Raw genomic sequence first — 26578 nt, forward strand, 5'->3', positions numbered from 1 at the left:
CTTAGGTATGGAATGATCTGTCTGGATGGCAGAAAAACAATAGGCTTTTCACTGTATTTCGGTACATGTGACAATAATAAACCAATACCAAGCTTGGGGTGGGGATATCAGGGAGCACTCCTGGCTTGAGGCTACATCTTACACTGGTGTGAGAGGACATCTTATACTGACTTAGGAGCAAGCAGTTTGGATGTGTCCCTGCCAGTTATCTCTTCCCTGGCAGTTGCAACAATAGGGAAAAACTAGGAAAGCTGAGTTGGAAACTAGGAATTCACCCTTATGTTGTACTTAAGACTGAAAATTAAAAAACCACAGGGCTGGTGAGCAATTGTAATCAAAGAGGCAAACCTTTTTTCTCCTGGGCAATGGTCTTGTTGCTTCAGTGGTTGAGGCAGCTGGTGGCACTGAATACACACTGGTTGGGGAGGATACGTCACTGCTGGCTTCCTGCAGGAAGAGTTTCAAGAGAAAATGGAATGAATTCAATGTATCCCAAAGCCACAGGCTGAAACAAAATGTGTACTAATGAGTAAAAAGATAAATTACATTGAGCAGGTGGGACCAATGAAAGACAGTCGAAACCTGGCAAGATCAAAGCAATAAGGATTACAAAATTTGTGTTCACAGTAAAAATATTGAATGAATGCACTACTACGTACTTACAGCACTTATAGAAGGGCTGGGGAGTCAGGAAAGGCTTGGTAAAGGGGAAAAGCTTCAAATCCCAACCCTCAGTCATTTATAATCTATGAAAAAATTGAACCCAGCCCCTAAACAACAAGCAAATCAATTGAAGCTCCTGTCTATTAACCTTCACAAGTCCAATGATTCAGCCTCCTCCAAAGTCAAATACGTAGTAAGTATTTTATTGGAGATCAAAGTGTGATGTTTTATTGCAGAGAATTGCTGGCTTCTCGTTAAACTGTTTGCCATACACACCTAGCCACGGGAACCAATGTGAAATACTTTTCCATCTGAGTATCTTTGGCCACCAGCCAACTGGCTCATTTCAACATTTTTTTATGATTTTGTTATGGTGGCTTTTGGAAGACTGTATTTAACTCCTGAGCAGCATGAAATAGGTTAAAATATTATGAGGTGTGGCAATCTACAAGAAGAAATCCCAAGTGTCAAATTATTTATCTGATACCCAGTTTGACAGTAAGCAGAGCCTCCATCATCAGAAGAGGGGAGCTCAGGCTCAATTACAATTCAGCAACACCACCAGAACGTCAACCAAATGCACAAGATTGATAGGAAGGCTACCACTTCCAACCTTCTCTCCAGGTCACGCACTGTCTGGACTTTGGTGCCTTTCACCATTCCTTCACCTTAACGTAGAAACACAGAACTGTACAGTACGGGAACAGGCCCTTAGGGCCACCATGTCTGTGTTGACCATGAAGCCAAATTACACTGAGCTCATCTGCCTGCACGTGGTCCTCATCCCTCTATTTCCCTGCTTGTTCATGTATCCGTCTAAATGCCTCTTAAACGTTGCTGTCATATCTGCTTCCACCACCTCCCCTGGCAGCACGTTCCAGGCACGTACCTCTCTTTCACTGCCGCAACAGTCCTGGCACTCAATAAGGCAATGATACTGCTTTGATGCAGCACATTATCAGAGTGAAGGCAACCTTCCTGCCTGGTCCCCTCACAGGTATTTGAGACAGAACTTGACCTTGTCAGTAAAATACTACGGAAGAGGCGTCACAAGAGGGGTAGTGGATGGGGGAGAATGCGGTGAAGGTTGACTACTTTTGCCAGTAGTCTAAACCTACCAGTATTAGATTGACTGACAGATATTGTTATTCCCATTGATGTCAAGATAGCACTTCGGTAATAAAACCTGAAACACAGAATGCTGACTGGCAAATCTTAAACATTAAAACATTAAAGTCATTCTTTGCAATATCTTTGAATAACCCTAAACAAGCTGACAACAGCAAGACCCTAATGACCTGCCCGAGGTATTTAGTACTGCAGCATATTCAAGCAATATCAGGTTGGTGCGAAGTGTTTGTTATAACAGTGACTACGCCTTAAAAGTAATAAGGCACCATGGAACATCCTGAGGTTACAAAGGAACCATAGAAACGCAAGTCCTAATTATTTGTGCAAAATAAAACTTCCACATAAAATAAAACTTCTTACTGTATGGGTTTATCTACCTTCAATTTATCGATCAGCCACTGCTTAACAATTAGTCATGTCTTTGTGTGTGCTTGTTCTCTCTGTAAATTCCCACTCCAACACCAAGGGGCATGAAGCATTCTCTCTGTCAAGGCTTTCAGTTTGAATCCACTTTAAACTTTGGACTGCACTTGATTCACATCCCACTGAGTGCAGGAATATGGGTGATGCACGACAGATTTCAGTCTTCCCCTTCAGCGACGGTAGCAGCTGTTCAGCAAACTACTGAATAATTCCAAATACATTAGCATCACATGCCTTAGATTTGGATTAATCCTGGGTCATATCTAGCACTCACAGAAAACAATCCACTTCATCACAGGAGAGTAAGCCCCCTTATGATAAAAGGTGCTTCCTACAAGCGCATGACAATAATGTTGATGGATTATTAGCAGAATGTCATATGAAATGTTTTGACCTTTCCATTTAATAGAACATAGAACATAACACTACAGCACAGTATAGGCCCTTCAGACCACAATGTTGTGCTGACATTTTATTCTGCTCTAAGATCTATCTAACCCTTCCCTCCCACATAGCCCTCCATTTCTCTATCATTTATGTGGCTATCTAAGAGTCTCTTAAATGTCCCTAGTGTATCTGCTCCCACAACCTCTGCCGGCAGTACGTTCCACGCACCCACTACATGGTGAGTGCGTTCCGCGGCACCCACCATTAACAATCCATTATTACAGTTTCTGATATTCTAGATGAGTAAATGTCATTAATATCATGTGGAGCTTCCAGGGTACAGGTAAAACACCCAACGTTGTTCTATATGTATTAAGTATTCTCCTGCATTTGAAGAAAGCCATTTGGCTCATCAAACATATGTTGGCTCTCCATGGCACAGGTGTCTAAAACTAGAGGGCATACGTTTATGATAAAGAGTGGGGATTGAGAATTTTTCCCCCCAGAGCATGGTTGAAATCTGGAACACAATTGTGTGAGGCAGAGACTCTCGCAATGTTTAAGAAGAATCCAGCCAAGCATTTGAATTATCAAGGCATAGATGGCTGGTAAATGGGACTAGTATAAATGGGTACTTGAAGTCTGGCATGTATCAGCTCCATTCTCAGTGACCTGTTCTCTCTCATACAGGGTCTACCACCCACCTACACACTAGGGGTAATTTACAGTGCCCAATTAACCTACCAACCAGCGTATCTTTGGGATGTGGTTGGAACACCAGGAGGAAACCACGCAGTCACAGGGAGAACATGCAAACTCCCCACAGACACTGCCTCAGGTCGGGATTGAACCCAGATCCCTGGAGTTGTGAAGCAGCAACGCTAACCACTGTGCTATTATCTCCACAGTGTATTACTCCTGGTATTTCTGATCATGTCTATCAGTACAAATGTAGTAGAAGAATTAACAGTAAAATCTGTGGAGAAACTAGAGAGGCAGTGAAAACTGAGGGGAAATTTAATAGACGCTTTCAGAATTATGAAAGGTTTTGAGGAAATTCAATACAGGGAAACTTCCACTCGACTTCTAGGAACTCAGGTCATCCTTAAAGTTGGTCAACTGTACTCTTCAGGATACACGATCCATGTTAAGTCTCCAAAATGTCTAAAAGGGATCTGCACACTCAGCTGGTAAAGACAAAATGACACGTGACTTCATGACCTCAGGACATCCCGAAGCACTTCATAAACAATGAACTATTTTCTGAAAGCAATGTCATGGTCGGAATGTAGAAAGTGTAGCAATCAACTTGCTCCCAACAAAACAAAATGATAACGATTATTATCTGTTTTGATGTTGTTTGAAGGATAAATGTTGGTCAGGATATGAGGGAGAACTCCCTGCTCTTTGACAAACCAGCCACTGACATTTACTATAAACCCACAGACTCCTACACCTACCAAGACTGCACCTCCTCGCACCTTGTGCCTTGTAGGAATGCCATCCCGTTCTCCCAGTTACTCTGTCTCTGCCACATCTGCTCTCAAGATGAGGCCTTCCATTCCAGAAACGTTCTCCTTTTCAGGAAACGTGGCTTCCCTTGTACTGTGGTTGATGAAGCCTTCTCTTGCATTTCTTGGACTTCTGCTCTCACCTTACCTCCCTCCAAAGAGAACAGGGATAGAGTTCCCCGGTCCTCACCTTTCACCCTACAGGCCTCACAGCCAACACGTCATCCTTCGACACTTCCACCAGCCGCCACATCTTCTCCTTACTGTCTTCCGCCTTCCACAAGGACCACTCCCTCCATGACTCCCTGGTCCGCTCATCCCTCCCCTCCCACACGTCCCTGACCACTGGCATTCTCCCCTGCAACCGAAGGGGGGTGCAACACCAATCCCTGCACCTCCTCCCTCACCACCATCCAGGGACCTAAACAGCCCTTCCAGGTGAGGCAGAGGTTCACCTGCACCTCTCCTAACCTTGTCTACTGCATTCGTTGCTCCTGATGCGACCTCCTGTATGTCAGCAAGACCAAGTGCAGACCAGGTGACTGGTTTGCAGAGCACCTATGCCTGCAATCCCAAGCTCCCGCTTGCATGCCATTGCAATTCCCCTTCTCATCCCCACACAGATCTGTCCATCCTCAGCCTTCTCCACTGCCTGGGTGAGCCCCAAGGCAAACTACAGGAATAAGCCCTCATATTCTGCCTGGGTAGTCCGCAACCCAATGGTATTAACAGTACATTTTCCAATTTCAGGCACCACTTACCTCCTGTTCCGCTATCTCCTCCCGATCCACCTGGTCCTCCCATTTTTGATCGCTTTCTCATGCCCCCCTCCAGCTTCCCCATCACCCATTTTCATCCCCCTCCCTTCCTGGTTCCATCCACCTGCTGCCGACGCACTTCATCCACCGGATCCCTCCCCATCTGGTTCCATCTGCCTGTCATCTTTCCCTCAATGGTTGCCATGATCACCTTCCTTACTTATCAGTTTCCAGCACCAATGTCTTTGTGTCCCCGCTCATTACCCACTAACCTCTGTCTCCATCTTCACCATCTCTTCCCCCCATCTGACGCCATCTACCTTCCTTGCCTGCGTCCATCTGTCACCTACGTGCCTCCGTCTCCCAGCTCCACCCCCTCCCCCTCCCCCACCTGGCTCCTGCTACCCATCATCCTTGACCCCTCCTCAGTCCACCTATCACCTACTGGCCCCTGTCTCATCCCTCCCTCTCTCCCCTTTTAGACCAGCTACCTACCCCCTCTAGCCTTAGTCCTTGACTCAAAACATCGAAGATTCCTTCTCCCCATGGATGCTGCTTGGCCTATTTTTGTTAATAGTGACTGCAGGATCTTTTACATTTACTTGAAAGGGCAGCTGGAGCCTCAGTTTCAGGATTCATTGTAAAGGCAGCACATTTGACAAGGCAGCAACCCCTCAATACTGGAGTGGGAGCATCGCCCTGTAGTGAGGCTTGAAGCCAGAGCTTTCTGATCGAGAGGCAAGTGCACCACCAACTGATACACACCAGCAACACGCAAACAGAATCTGTCCTCGGCCTCCTCTACTGCCAGGGTGAGGCTAAATATAAACTAGAGCAACAGCCCCTCATATTCTGCCTGGGTCGTCTACAACTTGACAGTATTAACACTGAATTCTCCAATTTCAGGCAACCTGTTCCCCTCCGTCCTGTTTCTCTCTCCTCCTGATCTACCCAGTTCTTCCTGCACTCACCCCAGCCCCAATCACCCTGTTTCTTTCCCCCCCTCCACCCTCTCCATCTGCCCCCTCACCCACACACTCCTCCCACTGGTTCCCCTCCCCCCACTATTCCCATCTGCCCTCCCCACCTCCCTTATTTGATTCCATGCTCCACCTTCCTCTCCTATCAGATCCCATCATCTGCAGCCCCTTGTTACCTCCTCCTATCACCTCCCAGCCTCTATTATTTCCAATCTTCCCTCCTCCATCTGCCTATCATCCATCCTCACCAGGATCCACTTATCGCCTGCCAGCTCTTGCTGCACCCCTTCCCCTCATCTCTTTACACTGGCCATCTCCCTTCTATCTTTCAGTCCAGATGAAAGGTCTCAACCTGAAACATTGACTGTCCATTTCCCTCCATCAATGCTGCCTGATCCACTGAGTTCCTCTAGCTTCTTGTTTGTTGATTCCTGTATCTGCAGTCTCCTGTGTCTCTAAGAAACAGAAACTGAATGGACCCCCTGTGTCTGCTCCTTCATTCAGTCAGGTTATGGCTGATTCTGTGCCTCAAGCCCACCTTCCCACCCAAGGACCAGATCCCCTGATTGCATCACTGCCCAAAAACCTCTTGACCTCAGGCTTGATTGAGTGCCATGATTGGCCATGTCCATCCCTCTGGGCTGGAGAGTTTGAACAGTCAATTAGGGACAGCATTGGCCTCAAACCATACATGATGTGGAGTCAGGGAATTGTACAGCACAGAAACAGGCCCTTCAACCCACCATACTGCCCACTGCACTTGTCCACACTAGTCCCATTAACCCCCATTAGGTCCATAACCTTCCATGCCTTGGCGATTCAGCTACTTGTCTGGATGCTTCTTAAATGAAATGAGATATTTAGAAATTCAAAAACAATGAGTCTTCCTGAACATGGGCATAACCCATGAAGAAACAAAACAGAACTGGTCTCAAGCCAGAACAAGATCGTGGGGCTTAAAATCATAGAATTATACAACTGCACAGCACAGAATTGGGGTCTTTTGGACCACCTCATCCGTGCTGACCATGATGCCTCTCTACGTTAATTCCATTTGCTTGCATTAGGCCCGTATCCCTCTACACCTTTCCTATCTAAGTACCAATCCAAACACCTTTATTGGCCAGTGATAAAAACAGTCATAGAGTCATAAAGATGGAAACAGGCCCTTCGGCCCAACTGGTCCATGCTGACTAAGCTACCCATCCAAGCTAGTTCCATTTGCCAGCATTTGGCCCATAATCTAAACCTTTCCTATCCATGTACCTGTCCAACTGTCTTTTAAACTTTATTATTGTACCTGCCTCAGCCACTTCCTCTGGCAGCTCATTCCATATATGTACGTGTGTAAAAACGTTGCCCCTCGAGTTCCTGTTAAATCTCTCCCTTCTCACCCTAAACCTATGCCCTCTAGTTCTTGATTCCCCAACCCTGGTATTGGGTTGTTATTGTCACTTGTACCGAGGTGCAGTGAAAAACTTGTCTTGCATACCATTCATACAGATCAATTCATTATACAGTGCATTGTGGTAGTACAGGGTAAAAACAACAGAATACAGAGTGAAGTGTTACGGCTACAGGGAAGTGCATTGCAGGCAGACAATAAGGTGCAAGGTCATAACAAGGTAGATTGTGAGGTCAGGAGTCCATCTCATCGTATAAGGGAACCGTTCAATAGTCTTATCACTGTGGGCTAGAAGCTGTCCTTGAGCCTGGTGGTACATGCCTTCTGGCTCCTGTATCTTCTGCCCGATGGGAGAGGGGAGAAGAGAGAATGACCCGGGTGGGAGGGGTCTTTGATTATGCTGGCTGCTTCACCAAGGCAGCAAGAAGTGTCGACAGAGTCCTTGGAGGGGAGGCTGGCTTTTATACAATTATAATTGTATCTGCCTCTACCGCCTCCTCTGGCAGCTCATTCCAGAGGAGTCAGTAGTGGCAGATAACCACCAGTCTCTATGTGAACGACTTACCCTTTAGATCGCCTGTAAGTTTCTCCCGTCTCACACTAAACCTGTGCCCTCCAGCTCCAAACTCCCCTGTACTGGGAAAAAGTCAGTCTATCATATCTATGTTTTATCACTTAATAAATCTTCATAAGGTAACCCCTCCCAAGCCTCCTATATTCCAGTGAGAATGTTACCAGGACTGGAGGGCTTGAGGTATAAGGAGAGCCTGGACAGGTTAGGACATTTCCCTGGAGCATTGGAGGCTGAGGGGTGACCTTATAGAGGTTTATAAAATTATGAGGGGCATCGATAAGGTGAATGGTCAAAGTCTTTTCCCCAGAATGTAAAACTGGAGGGCATAGGTTTAAGGTGAGAGGGGAAAGATTTCAAAGGGATCTGAGGTGCAACTTTTTCACACAGAGAGTGGTGGGTGCATGGAACGAGCTCCCACAGAAAGTGGTAGAGGTGGGTATTAGTACAACATTTAAAAGACATTTAGATAGGTGCATGGATAGGAAAAGTTGAGATGGTTATGGGCCAAATGTGGTGAAATGGGACTAGCTCAAGTAGACAACTTGGTTGGCATGGATGAGTTGGTCTGAAGGGCCTGTTTCCATGCTATATAAATCTATGACTCTAATAAACCTTGTCTATCCAATCTCTCCTTATAACTGCAGGCCTCCGTTCCAGGCAACATCCTGGTGAACTTCTGGAGAGGAGACACAAAGCAGTGAAATTATGTTTGGCCATGTGATCTGTGACAAGTGATTCCATTCTGGGTGCTGGTCTTCGAGGCCTCCACCTCATTCTTTCCAACCAAGCTCATCATCATCAACTGCCCTTGTTGCTTCAACACACATAGTTCTGTTAACATTTTAAAACATCTCAGGACACTTCACAGCAACATTGTCAAAGAAAATTTGACATCAAGCTATATCAGGTGACATTAAGACAGCTCGGACGAAGGGATAGGTCTTAAAGAAGAGTTTTAAAAGGAACTGGAGACGCAAAGAGAACTAGAGAAGGAGTTTCAAAGCCAAGTTCTGGACAAATGAAGATCTGACCACCAGTGTGGGGGATCTGATGTTAGGACGCACAAGAGTCCAGAATTTGAGAAGCAGAGACATCCTTCAGTATTAGATTTTATTTTAAAGGAACCACTCCCAAAGTGAAAAGGTTACGATGCTCACATCTTGTAAATAGCTGTGTAAGGTTGCTTAAACTATGCTTATGTGCTTTAAACAGGTTATTTTAAGTCAAAGCAGGTGGCCCCACAGGGAACTTAAGCTATCTTCGAGAGTCTATTTTGGGACTGTCATTCCTTAAAGAACTGAAGCATTGCAATTCTGTCTGAAGAGAAAGTTGTTTATGTCTTTTTTCATGCTGCCCACATCAGTCTGACCTTCAACTGGGCATGAATTACTTGAATTAATATGCAAGGTACAAAAGTGAACACCAAAGAACTGTAACCTTCAGGATGCAAATCCCACTGCGTAAAAAATGGGGTATCTGGATTTATTGGAATCACACAATGTTCTGGGTCTGCAGCCAATAATTGCATCGTGCCCAGAGAAGAAGGAATTGTTGCCCTTAGAACAAAGAGGGGATTTACTCGAGGTGCTCAAAATTCTGAAGGTTTCCAATGGAGGAAATGTTTTCAGTGGTGAGAGCCTCAATACTTGGCACAAGGACTTAAGGCAAGGGGGTGTGGGAGCAGATAAGGAGATTTTAAACAGAGTGAGTTGTTATGATTGGAATGCAATGCCTGAAAACTCAGTGGAAGTTGGTTCAGTGGCAGCTTTTGAAAGGAACTTGAAAAGGAAATAAATTCTTGGAGCTATGGGGAAAAGGCAGGGGTGTGGTATTAATGGAAGAGCGCTTTCAAAGTACTGGCACGGACACAAGGGGCTGAATAGCCCCCTGTACTGTTAGTTCTTGATGGTCATGTTACTGATAGAATGCCTTTCATCTTTAACATATTACACTGCCATTGCATATAGGTCACTTCAGAAGTTTAATCAGTTTGCAAACAGCAATGTGGGAATGTACATCTTGTTTTGAACAAGTCTAGCTTTTGTTCAACCTATGCAGCTTATAAACCACCTTGCCAACTATGTGCCATTGAATCCACAGACAAATCTGTCCCAAGAGCTCACTTCCTTGCAGCCTATGTTTGCCAGTGATAAACAAGTTCCATCCAGCTTTATTTCTTTCCACGTCAGGACCCACACATTTGGTCTGCAGCCAGCTGTTATATTTGTTCAAACCTCTGGGGCCACACTGTTAATTGTATCTCAACGCGCAGTGTTTAAAAACATCTGTGGCAGCCCATTTCTAGAAGCAGGTCAACATTTATGGCATGCATCTAAGATGTAATTCTGCCCAGCTGAGCCTTTTGCTTTGTGTCTGTGTTGTGTCAGTTCAATAAGAGCTGTGCAACAGTTGTGTAAGGTGTGCAGTATCAATTGGTAATTAGTTTATTATCGTCACATGAACCGAGATGCAGTGAAAGGCTGTGTTTTGCATGCCATTCCAGATAGATCATTCCATACACAAGTACATTGAGGTAGTCCAAAGGGAAAAGCAATAACAGAATGCAGAATATAGTGTTACAGTTACAGAGGAAGTGCAGTGCAGGCAGACAAATAAAGTGCAAGGGCCATGACGAGGTAGACTGAGATCAAGAGTTCATAAGAGGTCCATTTAAGAGTCCTGAAACAGTGGGAAAGAAGCTTTGAGCCTGATGATGCATTTTTAAGCTTATGCCCAATGGAAGAGCAGAGAAGAGAGAAAGACCAGGGTAGGAGGGGTCCTTGATTATGTTGGCTGCTTTCCTGAGGCAGCGGGAAGTATAGACAGAGAAAATGGAGGGGAGGCTGGCTGCCATAATAGACTGGGTTGTGTTCACAACTCTCTGCAATTTCTTGTGGTCTTTGGCACAGCAGTTGCCAAACCAAGTTGTGATGCATTTGAATATGGTGCGTCAACAAAAATTGGTGAGGGTCATCGGGGACATGCCGAATTTCCTTAGCCTTCTGAGGAAGTAGAGGTGCTGGTGTGCTTTCTTGGCCATAGCTTCTACATGGTTGGACCAGCACAAATTGCTGGTGACAATTACACCAAGGAACTTGAAGCTCTCAACCATCTCCATCTCAGCACCATTGATACAGACATGAGTACTCCACCCCGCTTCCTGAAGTCAATGACCAGCTCTTCTGTTTTGCTGACATTGAGGGAAAGATTGTTGTCTTGAGACCATGCCACTAGGCTCTCTATCTCTTTCCTGTACTCCTTTCATCAAGCCCCCCAAGGTTGGATTTTCATGGTTTTTTAACGTGCTGTAAAATTTACTTAAAAATCACACTGTTTAATACCTGTGGGGACATTTATGCTTCACGTTAGCCTTTGCCTGCTCTAACCCTATCAGAATATTCCACCTTTCCACCATTCATCCTTGGTCAACTTCCTCTGAAATACACAAAACGCTGGAGGAACTAAGCAGGTCACACAGCATCTACAGAGGGAAGTGGACAGTTGACATTTCAGGTCAAGACCCTTCATCCGGACTGGATATAGATACCATAGACGCCTTTCATCTTCAACATATTACACTGCCATTGCAAAACATATTACACTGCCATTCCTTCCATAGATGCTGCCTGACCTGCTGAGTTCTTCCAGCATTTTGTGTGTTGCTCCAGATTTCAGCATCTGCAGAATCTCTTGTGTCTTCCTCTGGAATACATCTGAAATGCATTTGTCCCAGCTCCTCTTGGCATTGGTATTGGTTTATTATTGTCACTTGTACCAAGGTACAGTGCAAAGCTTGTCTGCATTTTCCACACCCTACGTAAAGTGGTTTGTCATGAATTTCTTACTGGAGGTATCACAAGCTGTCTTACATTTGTAACAAAAACAGGAAGTGCTGGAAAAACTCAGCAGGTCAGGTAGCGACTGTGGAAAGAGAAACAGTTAAAGTTTCAAGTCTGAGACACTTCGTCACAACTGAGGACAGAGAGCGTTAGTCAATAAGCAGCAAAGGTGGCGGAGGCAAAGGATGGAGCAAAGGGAATTTCTCAGATAGAGTGAAATGATGTGACCGTTAACGGGCCATTTAAGCTCCTTTGTCTGTGCAATATGTTGCTAATGTTGTAAAGGTAACTTTCTAATGTAATGCAGAGACAAGAATGAAATTGGATTGGAGACACAAGAAACTGCAGATGTTGGAATCTGGAGCAACACACAATCTGCTGGAGGAGCTCAGCGAGTCGAGCAGCATCTGTGGGAGGAAAGGAACTGTTAACGTTTCAGGTCAAGACCCTATATCAGGACTGAGAGTGGAGAGTGGCCAGCATAAAGAAGAGAGGGGGAGCGGTAAGACAGGAGCCAGAGGTGATTGGTGGGCTGGCGAGGTGGGGTGGTGTCATAGAGTAATACAGTACAGGAACAGGCCCTTCCGCACAACTTGTCCATACTGACCGAGATGCCCATCTATGCGAGTCTCATTTGCCCACCTTTAGCCCATATCCCTCTAAACCTTTCCTATCCATACCATATACCTGTCCAAATGTCTCTTAAATGTTATTATTGTGTATTCAAACAGTCAAAATATATCAATGGAAAACTGCTGATATCAATTATAGAACATTACAGCACAGTACAGGCCCTTCGGCCCACCATGTTGTGCCGACATTTTATCCTGCTATAAGATTTATCTAACCCTTCCCTCCCACATAGCCCCCCATTTCTCTGTCATTCATGTGGTTATCTAAGAGAATTAGATATTTTGTTTTCTATATCTCTAATATCTTGAATAGTTATCAGTGAAGTTTGGCCTAGGGGTTTTTAAATTGAAGATTCTCTAACTGACCTGGATTCCCCTAAGTAAGAGAGTATCACAAGTAAACCCATCAAAAGACTAAACGTTACAATAAATCCTTAGTTATCAGCAACTATTTAGCTCATACGGCAGTATAGTTACACACGTCCAAATCTGTATGTTCTCTCTGTGATAATGTGTTCACTTCTGCAACAAGATAAAAGTGTCTGTAATAAGAGCAGGTTGCAGACTGGTGCAAAACAAAAGGGTACAGAAGCATTTAGTAACACAAAGCTGTTATCATAAACAAGCTTCCTGTGCAGTAGTCTGCACACTCACTTCAGGGAAAATAGTGAGAACATAAAATCTAACAGAAGTGATCCTATCAATTTTACACTTCATACTGCTGCTAACTATGAAGACCATGGCTAACTGAGCAAATAATTAAACTGGCAGAAACAAGTCTTTCACTACCACCTGCAATCATGACAAATCGCATTATCAATCTTTCCTAATTTTCTTCCTCTATTCAGGAAAAATTACAATACACCAAGCCATAGTGCAGATGAGAAAGGATAAAACATCCAAACTGATATATAAAGGACTAAGAAAAATCAATGTTCAAACTACCGATTGAGGAATACTTTTTCACTTTGCAGTTAGATGCACACAGACTCTGTCAGATCAGATACAAAGGCTCACAATTTGTCAGCGTTCAGTATCTCAGGACACACCCTCTTAGTTGCACTTTTTCCTCATCCTTCAGCTCAGTCTTTTTCCCTTCACAAGCTGCTGAAAAGTGAGGTGTTACGTGAGGGCAAAGAGAACCCATCACCTCGATGCAAGATGGGACAGGTCTATCACCTTGACCAATGAGTTATAAGGATGGAGCAGGAAACAGAGGAATGACAAGGAGAGAATGGCCTCAGTTAGAATCTGAAACAGAAAGGGAAATAAAGTGTGGGGAAAAGACAAATTAAGGAAGAGGAAAAATATGGAAGAAAACCTGGGCCTCTGTACCTCCCTCTGCAACTGGCTCCTCCGCTTCCTTATCAGGAGACCACAGTCAGTGTGGATCAGTAGTAACATCTCCTCCTTACTGACAATCAGCACAGGCGCACCTCAAGGATGCATGCTGAGCCCACTGCTCTACTCTCCCTACACTCATGACCGTGTGGCTAAGCACAACTCAAACACCATCTATAAGTTTGTTGATGACACCACTGTTTTTGGTAGAATCGCAGATGGCGATGAGGAGGCGTAAAGGAGTGAGATAGATCAGCTGGTTGAGTGGTGTTGCAACAACAACCTCACACCCAGTGTCAGCAAGACCAAGGAATTGATTGTGGACTTCAGGAAGGGGAAGTCGGGAGAACACACACCAGTCCTCGTTGAGGGATCAGCAGTGGAAAGGGAGAGCAACTTCAAGTTCCTGGGTGTCAACATCTCAGAGGATCTATCCTGGGCCCAACACATTAATGCAATCATGAAGAAGGCATGCCAGCAGTTCTACTTCATTAGGAGTTTGAGGAGATTTGGTATGTCAGCAAAGACTCTTAAAAATTTCTATAGATGTACGGTGGAGAGCATCCTGACTGGTTGCATCACAGTCTGGTATGGAGGCTCCAATGCACAGAGGCTGCAGAGGGTTGTAGACTCAGCCAGCTCCATCACAGACACAACCCACCCCACCATCGAGGACACCTTCAAGAGCCGGTGCCTCAAGAAGGCGGCATCCATCATTAAGGACCCTCATCACCCGGGACATGCCCTCTCCTCATTACTACCATTGGGGAGGAGATACAGGAGCCTGAAGACCCACACTCAACGTTTTAGGAACAGCTTCTTCCCCTCCGTCATCAGATTTCTGAACGGTCCATGAACCTATGAACACTACCTCGTTATTCCTCTTTTGCACGATTTATTTATTTTTTGTAACTTATAGTAATTTTTATGCCTTGCACTGCACTGCTGTCGCAAAACAACAAATTTCACCACATATGTCAGTGATAATAAAGTTGAACTTGAACCCTTCATGGACTTTGTATGAACATAAATCTCACTAAAATAAGGGCCCTGATGTAATTAAGTACTAGCACTAACTTTCTGTGGGAAAGTTGAAGGATGATGGGCCGATCGATCCAGGTAGGGGAGGGGGAAGAGTGGAGTTGGTAGAGATGAGAGATGGAGGTAATGGGATTAATCGAGGCAGCTCCCAGTATAATCCATCTAGAGATGCGCCCTCTCCTCATGAGAAACAGCCAAATGGGAATGCTTAGCATGTGACATACGCAGCATACTTTTGAGAAAAGCAATGGCAGACAAGATAGCCAGTCCTGATGCAAACAGAAAGAAAGAGCAAATTATCTATTGTTGGAGAATTTGATCCTGAGTCCTACTGGGAGCAATGTGCCCAGATGAAAGATTAGGTGTTGTTCCTAGTACGATAAGATGGACTCTTGACCTCACAATCTACCTCGTCATGGCCTTGCACCTTATTGTCTGCCTGCACTGCACTTTCTCTGTAACAGTAACACTTTATTCTGCATTGTTTTCCCTTGTACCACCTCAATGCACTGATGGGATGAAATGATCCGTACGTATGGCAGGCAAAACAAAGTTTTTCACTGTCCCTCAGTACATGTGACAATAATAAACCAATTTACCAAATTTCCTTGAGTTCACATTGGGCCTCGTTGTAACAGTGCAGGGAGGCCACAGCCCAGGAGGTCGGAGTGGGAATGGGATGGTGAATTAAAGTGGCAGGCAACCAGAATCTCAGGGTCACTCCTGAGGTCTGAGTGCGGGCACTCCCCCCAAGCGATCGCCCAATCTGCGTTTGATATCTCCAGTGTAGAGGAGACCACATTGGGAACACCAAATTCAGGACACAAGATTGGAAGAGGTGTCAATAGCTAACTGCCTCATCTGGAAAGACTGTCTGGGTTCCTGGAAGGTGGGAAGAGAGGAGGGGAAAGGTCAGGTATTGCATTTCCTGCAATTCCATGGGGAAAGTGCCATACAATGGGGAGTAGCATGCGGGGTCAGAACTACACACCAGGGATTTGCAAAGGGAGCGATCCCTTTGAAATACTGGAAAGGGAGAGGAAGGGAGTATGTGGCTGGTGGTGGGATCTTGTTCCATTTGTATCCTAGTTTTACACGTGCCTTTAAGTAGAAACATTTAGTCTATGTCTATCCTATCAAACTCCTCCCATTTGACTGTTTCTCCTGAGGAGAGACTCCATCTGTAGATGGATTCTACTGGGAGCTGTCTCTCATCAATCCTGTCACATTTTTTACTTAGCATTACATTGGAAAGTTATCATCAGTAAATATCTGGGTTAAGGTAACTGTTCGAAAACTCACTGTATCACACCTTTCCGAATGAAGTTATGGTATGATTAGCCACTCTGGACGTCATTAAGTAAGTTGACATTCTTTTTGTTACTTTGCCAGAGTTCATTTCATTCTTCAGATTTAGTATCTAATATAATCCAGATAAGATAAAATAACGATAAGATTTATTTATTAGTCACATGTACATCGAAACACACAGTGAAATACATAGTGTTCTGGGGGCAGCCCGCAAGTGTCGCCACGCTTCCGGCGCCAACATAGCATGCCCACAACTTCCAAACCCCTACGTCTTTGGAATGTGGGAGGAAACCGGAGCACCCAGAGGAAACCCACGCAGACACGGGGAGAACGTACAAACTCCTTACAGACAGCGGCCGGAATTGAACCCGGGTCGCTGGCGCTGTAATAGCGTTATGCTAACCGCTACATTACCTCGACCTAAAATGTTGACTGTCCATTTCCCTCAATAGTTTGGTTTGCCTCCAGATCCCAGCATCTGCAGTCTCTTGTGTCTCCTTAATGTCTTTACACTTGCTTTGCTCTAGTTTGTACCCACCGCTCTCTGCTCATCCAGTACAACCCTCCTCATATCCCTGCTACCTCATGTCCCATCCATTCATCGCTCCAATCACTTCTGTACTCGCCAGGATACTGGACAGGGAATTATTTTAAATATTTTCCCTATCAAATCCCTCCATGGCCTCATCCTTCTCCTCTGTATGGCTTCCTCCTATGCTCTGTGGAAGTATTTAGCCTACATCCGTCTATCAAAACCCTTGTGAATGAGGTCCCCACATTCCTCCAGTTCTGGTCAACTATTCCCTCTACACCACACCCTGACTTCTTATGGCAGCCCCAAGTTCTGGAATTCCCTGCTTCACCCTGTTGATCTCTCCACCTTCTGCAACCTCGATGTAATTATGTTCTCAACGTAATTATGTCCTCAGTATAATTACGCACAGCATGATCTGCCTGGATGCATGCAAAACAAAAGGTTTTCACTGTATCTCGGTACACGTGACAATAATAAACCAATTAAACCAAGCCAACTTCTTGGACCTCAGCTTTCTTTACATAAGGTAGGTTGAAGCCTACAAATATCGCACAAAATAGTTATTTTTGAAAGGAAGCTAAATTAAAATGAGACTAAATATTCACTCGGAAATAGCAGGAAATGTCAGAACAAATAGCTCATCGTTCTGTTTAATCATTGTGAAAACAAGCAGAATATACTTCAAGCATGGAGCAGAATTATGGATCTAACGAACTTTCCTTGGACTGTGTCAGTACCCTCTTTGAAGTGATCTTGTTCTCCGATTTATTTCTAGTTGGGATATAATGACCCAGAAATTCTCTGGCCCAAGGATTTCCCCAGCATCCTGTGGCACCTGGAGTAGGGACTGAAGACACCTTCGGAAAAAATGTCCAAAGATCTCAGGGCTATTTTGCTTTAAGACACCTTCATTAACACTGTAAAATTCCAATAATCTGGCATGCTCAGGATTTGATGGTACTGGACTAGCAGGTTTTCTTTCTACACTTTCAAATATATTTTTAATTCACTTTTTTAGATGTTGTATTATAGTAAATTTCCCAGTGAACCCAATACGATTAAAGGGAGCACGGGAAACCAGACCCTGCAGGGTTTGGATACAGCCTGATAAACAGGGTGAAAGAGAGTGCAGGCACAGTCTCAGAATAAAGGGCCATCTCTTTCAAAACTGAGATGAGGAGGAACTTTTTCGGCCAGAGGGTGATGAACCTGTGGAATTCCTTGCCACACAGTCTCAGAATAAAGGGCCATCTCTTTTAAAACTGAGATGAGGAGGAATTTTTTCGGCCAGAGGGTGATGAACCTGTGGAATTCCTTGCCACAGAGGGCTGTGGAGGCCAAGTCAGTGGGTGTATTTAAGGCAGAGATTGATAGGTTCTTGATTGGTAAGGGGGTTAAGGGTTACAGGGAGAAGGCAAGAGAATGGGGTTGGAAAAGAATCAGCCATGATTGAATGGTGGAGCAGATTCGATGGGCCGAACAGCCTAATTCTGCTCCTATATCTTATGGTCTCATGGGGCAACGGCAAGGAAGCACAAGAACCAGAACCTGGTGACATGGAAGGAAGGACGGGAAGTGAGCCCCGGCGATTTGGAGGGGAGCGTGGGAAACAGGCCCCCACAAGTCGGAAGGGGATGTGGCAAATGTTATCTGGTGAGTTAGATGCCAAACCATTGGGATTTCTGAATGGTTGGGTACCGGATCACTGGAGTCTTTCTGTACTGCCTCTGAGGTCAATGAAATCTCACTGAGGCCTCTCATTAATTAGTGCTAAATTTAGACATGTACTTCACTTTCTTAGCAGAAGGCATCTCAGCTCTCAGTTATATCCATGCCCATTCACTGTAACCTCTGGGTGCTTCGGTTTCCTCCCACATCCCAAAGGGTTGGTACGTTAATTAGCCACTGTAAACTGACCCCCCACTCCACCCCCCTCCTCAGTGTGTTGGTGAGTGGTAGAATCTAGCAGGGTGGGGGAGTTGCTGGGAATGTTGGGAGAATAAAATGGCTGTAATGGGTGCTTGATGGTCAGTGCAGATTCGATGGGCCGAAGGGCTTGTTTCTGCGCTGCAGTCTAAAATCTTGACCAGCGCTGGTGCATCTGACTTTAAGATGATAACTATTGGTTCTTATCTGACTCCGTGTCAACTAACCGACCCATCGCAGTCTTGCTCCAGCCTGGAACCGCCTTCTTCACTATCAGACACAATGAGTTCTTGGCCATGGTCCCTATATTGATGTCCAAGCCATTATATTAAGCAAGGGATCATGTACTAAGCCCTACAGAACCAACCACAGACAGTTCCCCAGCCCTGCTTATGCAGGTTTGTGGCACTGAAGGAGGTTACTTGGTCCATAAGGTTTACACCAATCAGAAAACAAGAGCTGTTTGGATCCTTAGTCTTTAGGACAGTAAGTTACAGCACCAAAAGCACAATCCTGCTAATGTTAGCAATCTGAGGTTAACAAAAAAACTGAGGATGCTGGAAATCCTCAAAAAGTCAGGCAACAGCTGTGGGGAGAAATAGAAATCAGCCCAAACGATTCTGTTTCTGTCTTCACAGGCAACATCTGACCTGCTGAGTGTTCCAAGTACTTTATAAGTGTGACGAGTGTTTCTGCCAGTTCCATCATAGGTACAGCTCTCCCCACCACCGAGGACACCTGAAAGAGCCGATGTCTCTGGAAGGCGACATCCATCAGCAGGGACCCTCACCATCTGGGCCATGCCATCTTCTTATTGCTGCCATCAGGCAGGAGGTACAGGAGCCTGAAGACCCACACCTCAAGGTTCAACAACAGCTTCTTCCCCACTGCTGTCAGGTTCTTCAAGATTCAAGATTTACTTTATTGTCATTTCTCTGAGTATTTACATACACACAAAAAAATGAAATACTGTTTCTCACCAGCTCATAACAGTGCAACAAAAAGAACAGTAATAAATATCTAAAATAGTCTATAAAAGCATCTCTAAAAAACTAAAAACATATCAACACCACATAGTCATATCTGGTAAAGTGCGTTTATGTATTAATGTGCTTATTCAGTTTGAGAAGAAGTTCAACGTATCAGGTAACTAACTATCAAACTGTTTCTGTATTGATCTTGAACCCACCTGAAAAACCCTAATTCTACCTCAGACTGCATTCCCCTCAAGTTGCACTCATGCTGTTTTGTTTATTTTTGTTTATTCTGTCAGGTAAGTTATGTATAACTTATGTTAATTTAAGTTTATGTAATCCACGTGTGTCACGTTTGTAATGTACTGTGCTGCTGCTGCCCTCTCCGACCGGATTCCTTCTTCTTCAGCCCTTTGCCTCTTCTACCGATCACCTCTCAGCTTATTACATCTTCTCCCCCTCCCCCACCTACTATCTTCCCCCTCTCACCTGGACTCGCCTATCACCTGAACTCACTTGTCCCCTGCCAGCCTGTGCTCCTCCCCCTCCCCCCCCCCACCTTCTTATTCCGGCTTCTGCCCTCTTCCTTTCCAGTCCTGATGAAGGGTCTCGGCCCGAAACGTCGACTGTTTATTTCCCTCCGTGGATGCTGCCTGACCCGCTGAGTTGCTCCAGCACTTTTTGTGTATTGCTGCTGATTCCAGCATCTGCAGAATTTCTTGTGTCTCCGTTTTGCTGCAAAAAGCTAATTTTCATGGCATTTATACCCTGGGTATTTCCTGCCCATAACAATAAACTTGAACTTGAACTTACCTCCACAAACCTTTGGAAGTGAATTCCAGACTCCTGGCACTCCTTGGGTTAAAACCAAATTCTTCAACCCCTCTCTCATCTACCACTTTAAATGTTGTCACTGATTCCTTTGCTTGGAGAAAAAGACCTCTCCTTTCCCTACTCTGTTCTTACTTTCTCTTCCTTGCTTCGATGCAAAGCTTTATTAAACAAGGATGCAAAAGGTCAGCACACTGTAATGATCTTCAATTAGACGGCTGTTGATTGAAACAATCCTCTGTAGGTTTTAAAATTTCACCTGAATCCACCCATGACAGGTGACCTTGGTTGTTGCCGACTGCTGAGTATAACCTATTTGCAAGGCTTGGAAGACTGACATGAGTTTTGCTTTCCAAAAGCAATTTTGGATATCCCGCATAACCCAGTATCTCAGTTTAACATCAATTTTGTCCTTGTAGGTGACTTAGTGATTGCTCCCTGATCGAGATCTGGAAACAAGTTTCGCCTGGGTGAAAAGTTTCCTCAGCAAGTGTCAATCTCTTCCAAGTGATAGCGAATTATGGATCTATAGCATGATTGAGGGCAACCTCATTGCAAAGGGTCCAAGGCAATGTGTTCTCCTGACCTTGGGGTTAAAACACAACGTTGGAGTGGAAATAAATGAGCTCTTCCCAGTGAGTCAAAGTACTGTTCAATTTCTACACCAGGCTAATTTTTAGATGAGTATCTGTTTCTATAGATGGAATTGTACAATCTCTACAAAAGTTACTCACTCAGGTTACTCTGACACCACCTTCCATGACCTCTACCATCCATGGGAACACCACCACTTTCAGGTTTCCCTCCAAGTCACACACCATCCTGACTTGGAAATATATTTACAGTCCTTCATTATCGCAAGGTCTAGACCTTGGAGCTCTCTCCACTTCAGGATTGTGGGAGTATCTTCACCAGAGTGACTGCAGTAGTTCAAGAAGGCTGCCTATGAACACCCTCTCAAGGGTAATTAGGAATGGACAATAAATGAAAGCCTTGCCAGCAATTCTTAGATCCCAGAAGTGAATATATTAAAAATATTCCTTTCTGGTGAGGTCTCGCTGACCCTGGTGGCTTATTACAGTGCCTTTCTTGGCTGTTTCAGGTCGTTGCCAAGGAAATAATTTCAAAGCACAGTCACTGTTGTAAGGTGCTAGTCATCTCCTATATCTTCAAGGGACAACTGCACCCTGACTTTCCCTGAGGAAAGCCTCCTTCCTACGCTGCTACAGCCAACAAATTCTAAACCCAACCTGTAAATGAAGCTCTATCATGCGAGAAGATATCCAAGACCTGAATATCACCACTAAGATTCAGCAGACCCTGTCGAGAATGACCTCCAAAGTAGCCAAACTAGCCAACTGCACCAGCCTCTCCGAGTCGATTACAGGTTTGATGCCAAGGTAGGGCAGCTTTTGGCCATGGCAAACCTACCATAAGAACTGAGTTCTGATTCGCAAGCATCTTTATCATTTGCAAGAGGGAACTTCATCCAGTTAATTTCAGGGCTGTCTATCACCAACAATGACAATCAGTACCTCAATCATCTCACAAGACTGACATTTGGTATTTCTGAACAGCAAGGTTTACATTTATCAAGTCCCTGGCTGTTTCAGGACATTCCCAAGAAAATACTTCTAGAGCATAGTCACTGTGTAATGTGGGATATCCCCACAGACGAGGAGCTAAACACTCCTTCGAGATGAATCAACAATTCACTTGTACTTCTCCCAATATACTGTATCATACTTAATTCTCGTGATGTGGTCTTCTACAATGGGATAAGCAAACACACATTGGGGAATGCTTTGCAGGAGACATCGTGTAACGGTTAGTATAACGCTATTACAGCGCCAGCTGCTGTCTGTAAGGAGCTTGTTCATTCTCCCCGTGTCTGCATGGGTTTCCTCCGGGTGCTCCGGTTTCCTCCCACATTCCAAAGACATACAGGTTAGGAAGTTGTGGGCATGCTATCTTGGCGCCAGAAGCGTGGTGACACTTGCGGGCTGCCCCCAGAACACTCTACGCAAAAGATGCATTTCACCATGTGTTTCCATGCACATGTGGCTAATAAAGAAATCTTATCTTATCTTACATCCAATCAGTTTTCAAGGGTGATCCTGAGCTTCCAGTGACCTGTCAATTCTCCCTCTTTACATTTGGTGACCTACACTGTTCCAATGAAGTTCAATGAACAGCACCTCACCTTCAAACTCATCACATTACAGCCTTCTAGACTCAACATCAAAGTCAACAATTTCAAATAACCAGCCATTCCAGCCTCGTAGCTCATATTTCATTGCTTGTTTTTATTCTTTCTTCTTCTCCGGTGATTTCAGATCTCACTTGTCTCTTTCTGTTTAAACTTTCAGATGTACCTTTAGTTCTTCACCAACCTTTGGTACCTGCAGCCACCACTTGTGTCATTTTGCCTCACTTGCTCTCCACCCTTTCACTGACATTTCCTTTTGTTCTCTCTACCTTTCCCCCTTTAAACTTGTCTCATTTACAACTTTATTTAGTTCTTATGAAGTCACTGACGCCTGAAATATTAATCCTGTTTTCCCTCTCCATGGGTGCTGCCTCACCTGTGAGTGTTCCCAGATTCTACAGTGTTTTCTCTCTTCGAGTTTCAATACCGTTTCCTTTCTCTCTTTTTTCATTCATTGCCCTTTATTTACACATCCTCTACATAAACCGACAACAGTTAACAATCCTGTACCACCCTCTCTCAGCCAGCACCACCACTGCTTGTGTCATTCAGTCGTCCTTGGTCTTCACCCTATCATGGACATTCTCTCTGTCCTCCTCTCTTCTCCCCCTTCTCTGCAACTTAAAATATGTTGGATTTCTCATTTTTCACAGTTTTGACAAAAAATCATCCACCTTAACTCTGTTTTTCTCTCTGCAGATGCTGCCCAACCTGCTGACTATTCCCAGCATTTTTTATTTTTATAAGTTCTTCTTTGAAATTGTGCATTGGAATATTTTAACTCCACCTGATAGAGAAGATAAAGCCTCAGTTTAATTTCTCATCTAAAATCTTTTGACTGGCATAGAACATAGGAGAGTACAGCACAGGAAGAGGCCCTTCGGCCCACTATGTTATGCCAAACTACTTAAACCAGCAATTAAATGCCTAACTAAGCTAATGCCTTCTACCCACACAATGTCCCTATCCCTCCAGTCTCTGTACATTCATGTGCCTATCTAAGAGCCTCTTAAACGCCTCTATTGTATCTGCCTCCACCACCACCCCTGGCAGCGCATTCCAGGCACCCACCACTCTGTGTAAAAAACTTGGCCTCGCACATGTCTTTTAAACTTACCCCCTCTCACCTTAAATACATGCTCTCTAGCATTAGATATTTCTACCCTTGGGAAAAGATTCTGGCTGTCTACTCTATCTATGCCTCTCGTAATCTCATAAACTTCTATCAGGTCTCCCCTCAGCCTTCGCCGCTTCAGAGAAAACAACCCAAGTTTTCCCAACTTCTCCTTGTAGCATATGCCCTCTAATCCAAGCAGCATCCTGGTAAACCTCTTCTGCACCCTCTCCAAATCCTCGACATCCTTCCTATAATGGGGAGACCAGAATTGAATGCAATACCCCAGATGCGGCCTAACCAGAATTTTATAAAGCTGCAACATTACTTCCTGACTCTTAAACTCGAAGCCTTGACTATTAAAAGCAAGCGTGCCATATGCCTTCTTTACCACCCTATCAACGTGTGCAGCCACTTTCAGGGAGATAGCACTTCCTTAATAGTGCACTGGAGAATCCATCTCGATTTTTGTGCTCATGTATCTGGAGTAGGAATGAATCCAATACCTTCTGAAAGAGCCACAGGAGATCCAAGGGATGATATCTATCAACTTTCTTCTGATGCTTAATTACAATTCTGGGAGTACAGCATAAGAAATGAAATTTCAGCCCAAATGGTCAATGCTGGTGTCCATGTTCCATGAGCTTCTTCTCAACATACTTCAGCTCACCCTGTAAACATAACCATCTAATCACCTGGATGATACCCGGGCACCTACCTGCACGGTTATTATTCTTGTTTGAACGCTAGTGCCAGGTGGGGCTTCCATATTGTCCATGGTCTCAAAGAAGATGTCGTAGTTCTCCAGCAGTGAGGCCATCAGCTTGTTGGAAATGTTTTGCTCCTGAATTCCTTCAAAACCAGGGGAAACACTGCCAGGTTGGAAAAGCAAATGTTACAATGCAGAACAAAACCGTGGTTAGCTAACCATTCCTCCTCCAGTTTTACTTGAGACTCCCTCTGGAAATTATTATCACTGTCATGTAATGAATTGTTGGTTGAACTGATAGTGTTTATCACAATATTTGAAGTGATGCATAACTATTTGGCTATCAGATTGGCTGTGGACTTTTTACTAGTCTCAGGAATGGCAACTCCCTGAATCCAAGATATCCCATCTGACTGAAGCAAGCAGGGAAGTTAGAAGGTATTTCATTACTGTTCAACCACAGTACAATAACACTTCAGTTTAAATCATGTGATGTGATCAGAAGGCCTTGCTATCTCCATGACAACCACTGTCAGTAAGAGTACACCAAAAAAAAATCAGAATAAACTGTCCCCACAGACTCATTGGTTATATATTTCTGCTTTTAGAACTGATGGATCTTGTACGACACTATCAATATAATGGGACAATTTCGAAAGGATAAAACAATTATCATTTTTACAGTGTCTTTAGCATGACAAAATACCTCAAAGAACGTCGCAGGAGTACAATCAGAAATAATTAAGTTCAGTCCCAACAAGCAGACATTAGTCAAGTGATGAACAACTTGATAAAGGATGGGTTACCATGGAGGAGTGAGGTGGTTTGACAGGGAACTTTGATGAGGCAGCACAGGGTATATCCACCAATGCTGAGGCAAAGGAAGAGGGAGAATGATCAAGAGCATAGGCACGGAGCACAAGAGCTTGGCAGAGGTTGCAGAGATGGAGAGGAATGAGTCCATGGTGATGCTCAAACAGGAGGACGAGAACTTTAAAATGAAGCCTGTGCAAAAATGGGGACTAATGTAGTTCAAAGTCAAAGTCAAAATCAAAGTTGAGTTGATTGTCACATGCAAAAGTACATGTGTGCACAGGTGCAATGAAAAACTTACTTGCAGCAGCATCACAGGCAGATAGCATCATAGACACAACATTCACAAGAAAAGCATAAATTAAACAAAATTATACAAGAAAGAACACAATTAGAACAAAAAAAAGTCCATTGTAGTGCAAAATGATCATGGTGTCGCTATACGGAGGTAGTGATTAGGGTTGTGCAAGTTGGTTCAAGAACCAAATGGTTGAAGGGAAGTAACTGTTCCTGAACCTGGTGGTGTGGGACTTCAGGCTTCTGTACCCCCTGCCTGATGGTAGCTGCAGAGCATAGTGATTCAGCAGGGAGATGGATGAACAACAGTTAGATACCGACAGCTGGCTCTCGGGTGAGCTTAAATGCCGGAAACACTCAGCAGGTCTGGCAGCATCTGTGGAAAGAGAAACTGAGTTGGAGATGCAGGTCAAAACCCTTCATCAGAACTGGAAAATTTCGATGAAGGCTCTTTGACCTTAAATATTAGTTCCGTCCTTCTTTCCATAGATGCGGCCTGACCTGCTGAGTATTTGCAGCATTTTCTGTTTTTATTTCATTTTACCAGCACCTGCATCTTTTTGATTTTCATGTACTGATGAATACACCAGGATTAGAGCTGCAGCAGTCTTATTCTGAATGTAAAGTGGAGCAGGAGACTACAGGAGCAGGAGCTCCTCGTACTTGTTCCACCTTTTGACAAGGTCCTGGTTGATCTTCTACTTCAATACCAGTTTCGCCCCTATCCCGATATCCCTCTGTTCCTCTAATATCCAGAGATCTACCAACCTCAGTTTTGAATACAGAATCTCCTCAGTCCTCCAGGATAGAGTCATAGGGTAGTACAGCATGGAAACAGGCCCTTCAGCCCAACTTGTCCATGCTGACCATGGTGCCCACCTAAGCTAGTCACATTTGGCTGCATTTGATCCACATCCCTTGAAACCCCTCCTTTCCACGTTTATCCAAATGTCTTTGAAATGTTGTTATTGTACCTGCCTCAACCACTTTCTCTGGCAGCACATTCCACATACGGACTATCCTCTACATGTAGAAGTTGCCCCTCAGGTCTGTTTTAAACCTTTCACCTCTCAGCTTTAACCTATGCCCTCTAGTTTTTAGTTCCCCTTCCCTGGGAAAAAGACAGTGAATTCACCCTATCTATATCCTTCATGATTTTGTGCACCTCTATAAT

General features: G+C 44.4%; 1 protein-coding gene across 9 annotated transcripts in view; it reads right to left on the bottom strand.

Annotated features, from left to right (window-relative positions):
- fam13a (family with sequence similarity 13 member A) overlaps positions 1–26578 on the bottom strand; it is a 252848-nt gene that overhangs the window by 142847 nt on the left and 83423 nt on the right. For all 9 annotated transcript variants that reach the window (XM_052009895.1, XM_052009890.1, XM_052009901.1 and 6 more), the window contains 2 exons: positions 24304–24457; positions 349–447 (listed from right to left, as the gene is read on the bottom strand). In XM_052009895.1, the coding sequence (XP_051865855.1) occupies positions 349–447; positions 24304–24457 (253 nt within the window). The remainder of the gene's footprint in view (positions 1–348; positions 448–24303; positions 24458–26578) is intronic.

This window comes from Pristis pectinata, chromosome 2, assembly GCF_009764475.1.
Source record: "Pristis pectinata isolate sPriPec2 chromosome 2, sPriPec2.1.pri, whole genome shotgun sequence".
Taxonomy (NCBI): domain Eukaryota; kingdom Metazoa; phylum Chordata; class Chondrichthyes; order Rhinopristiformes; family Pristidae; genus Pristis; species Pristis pectinata.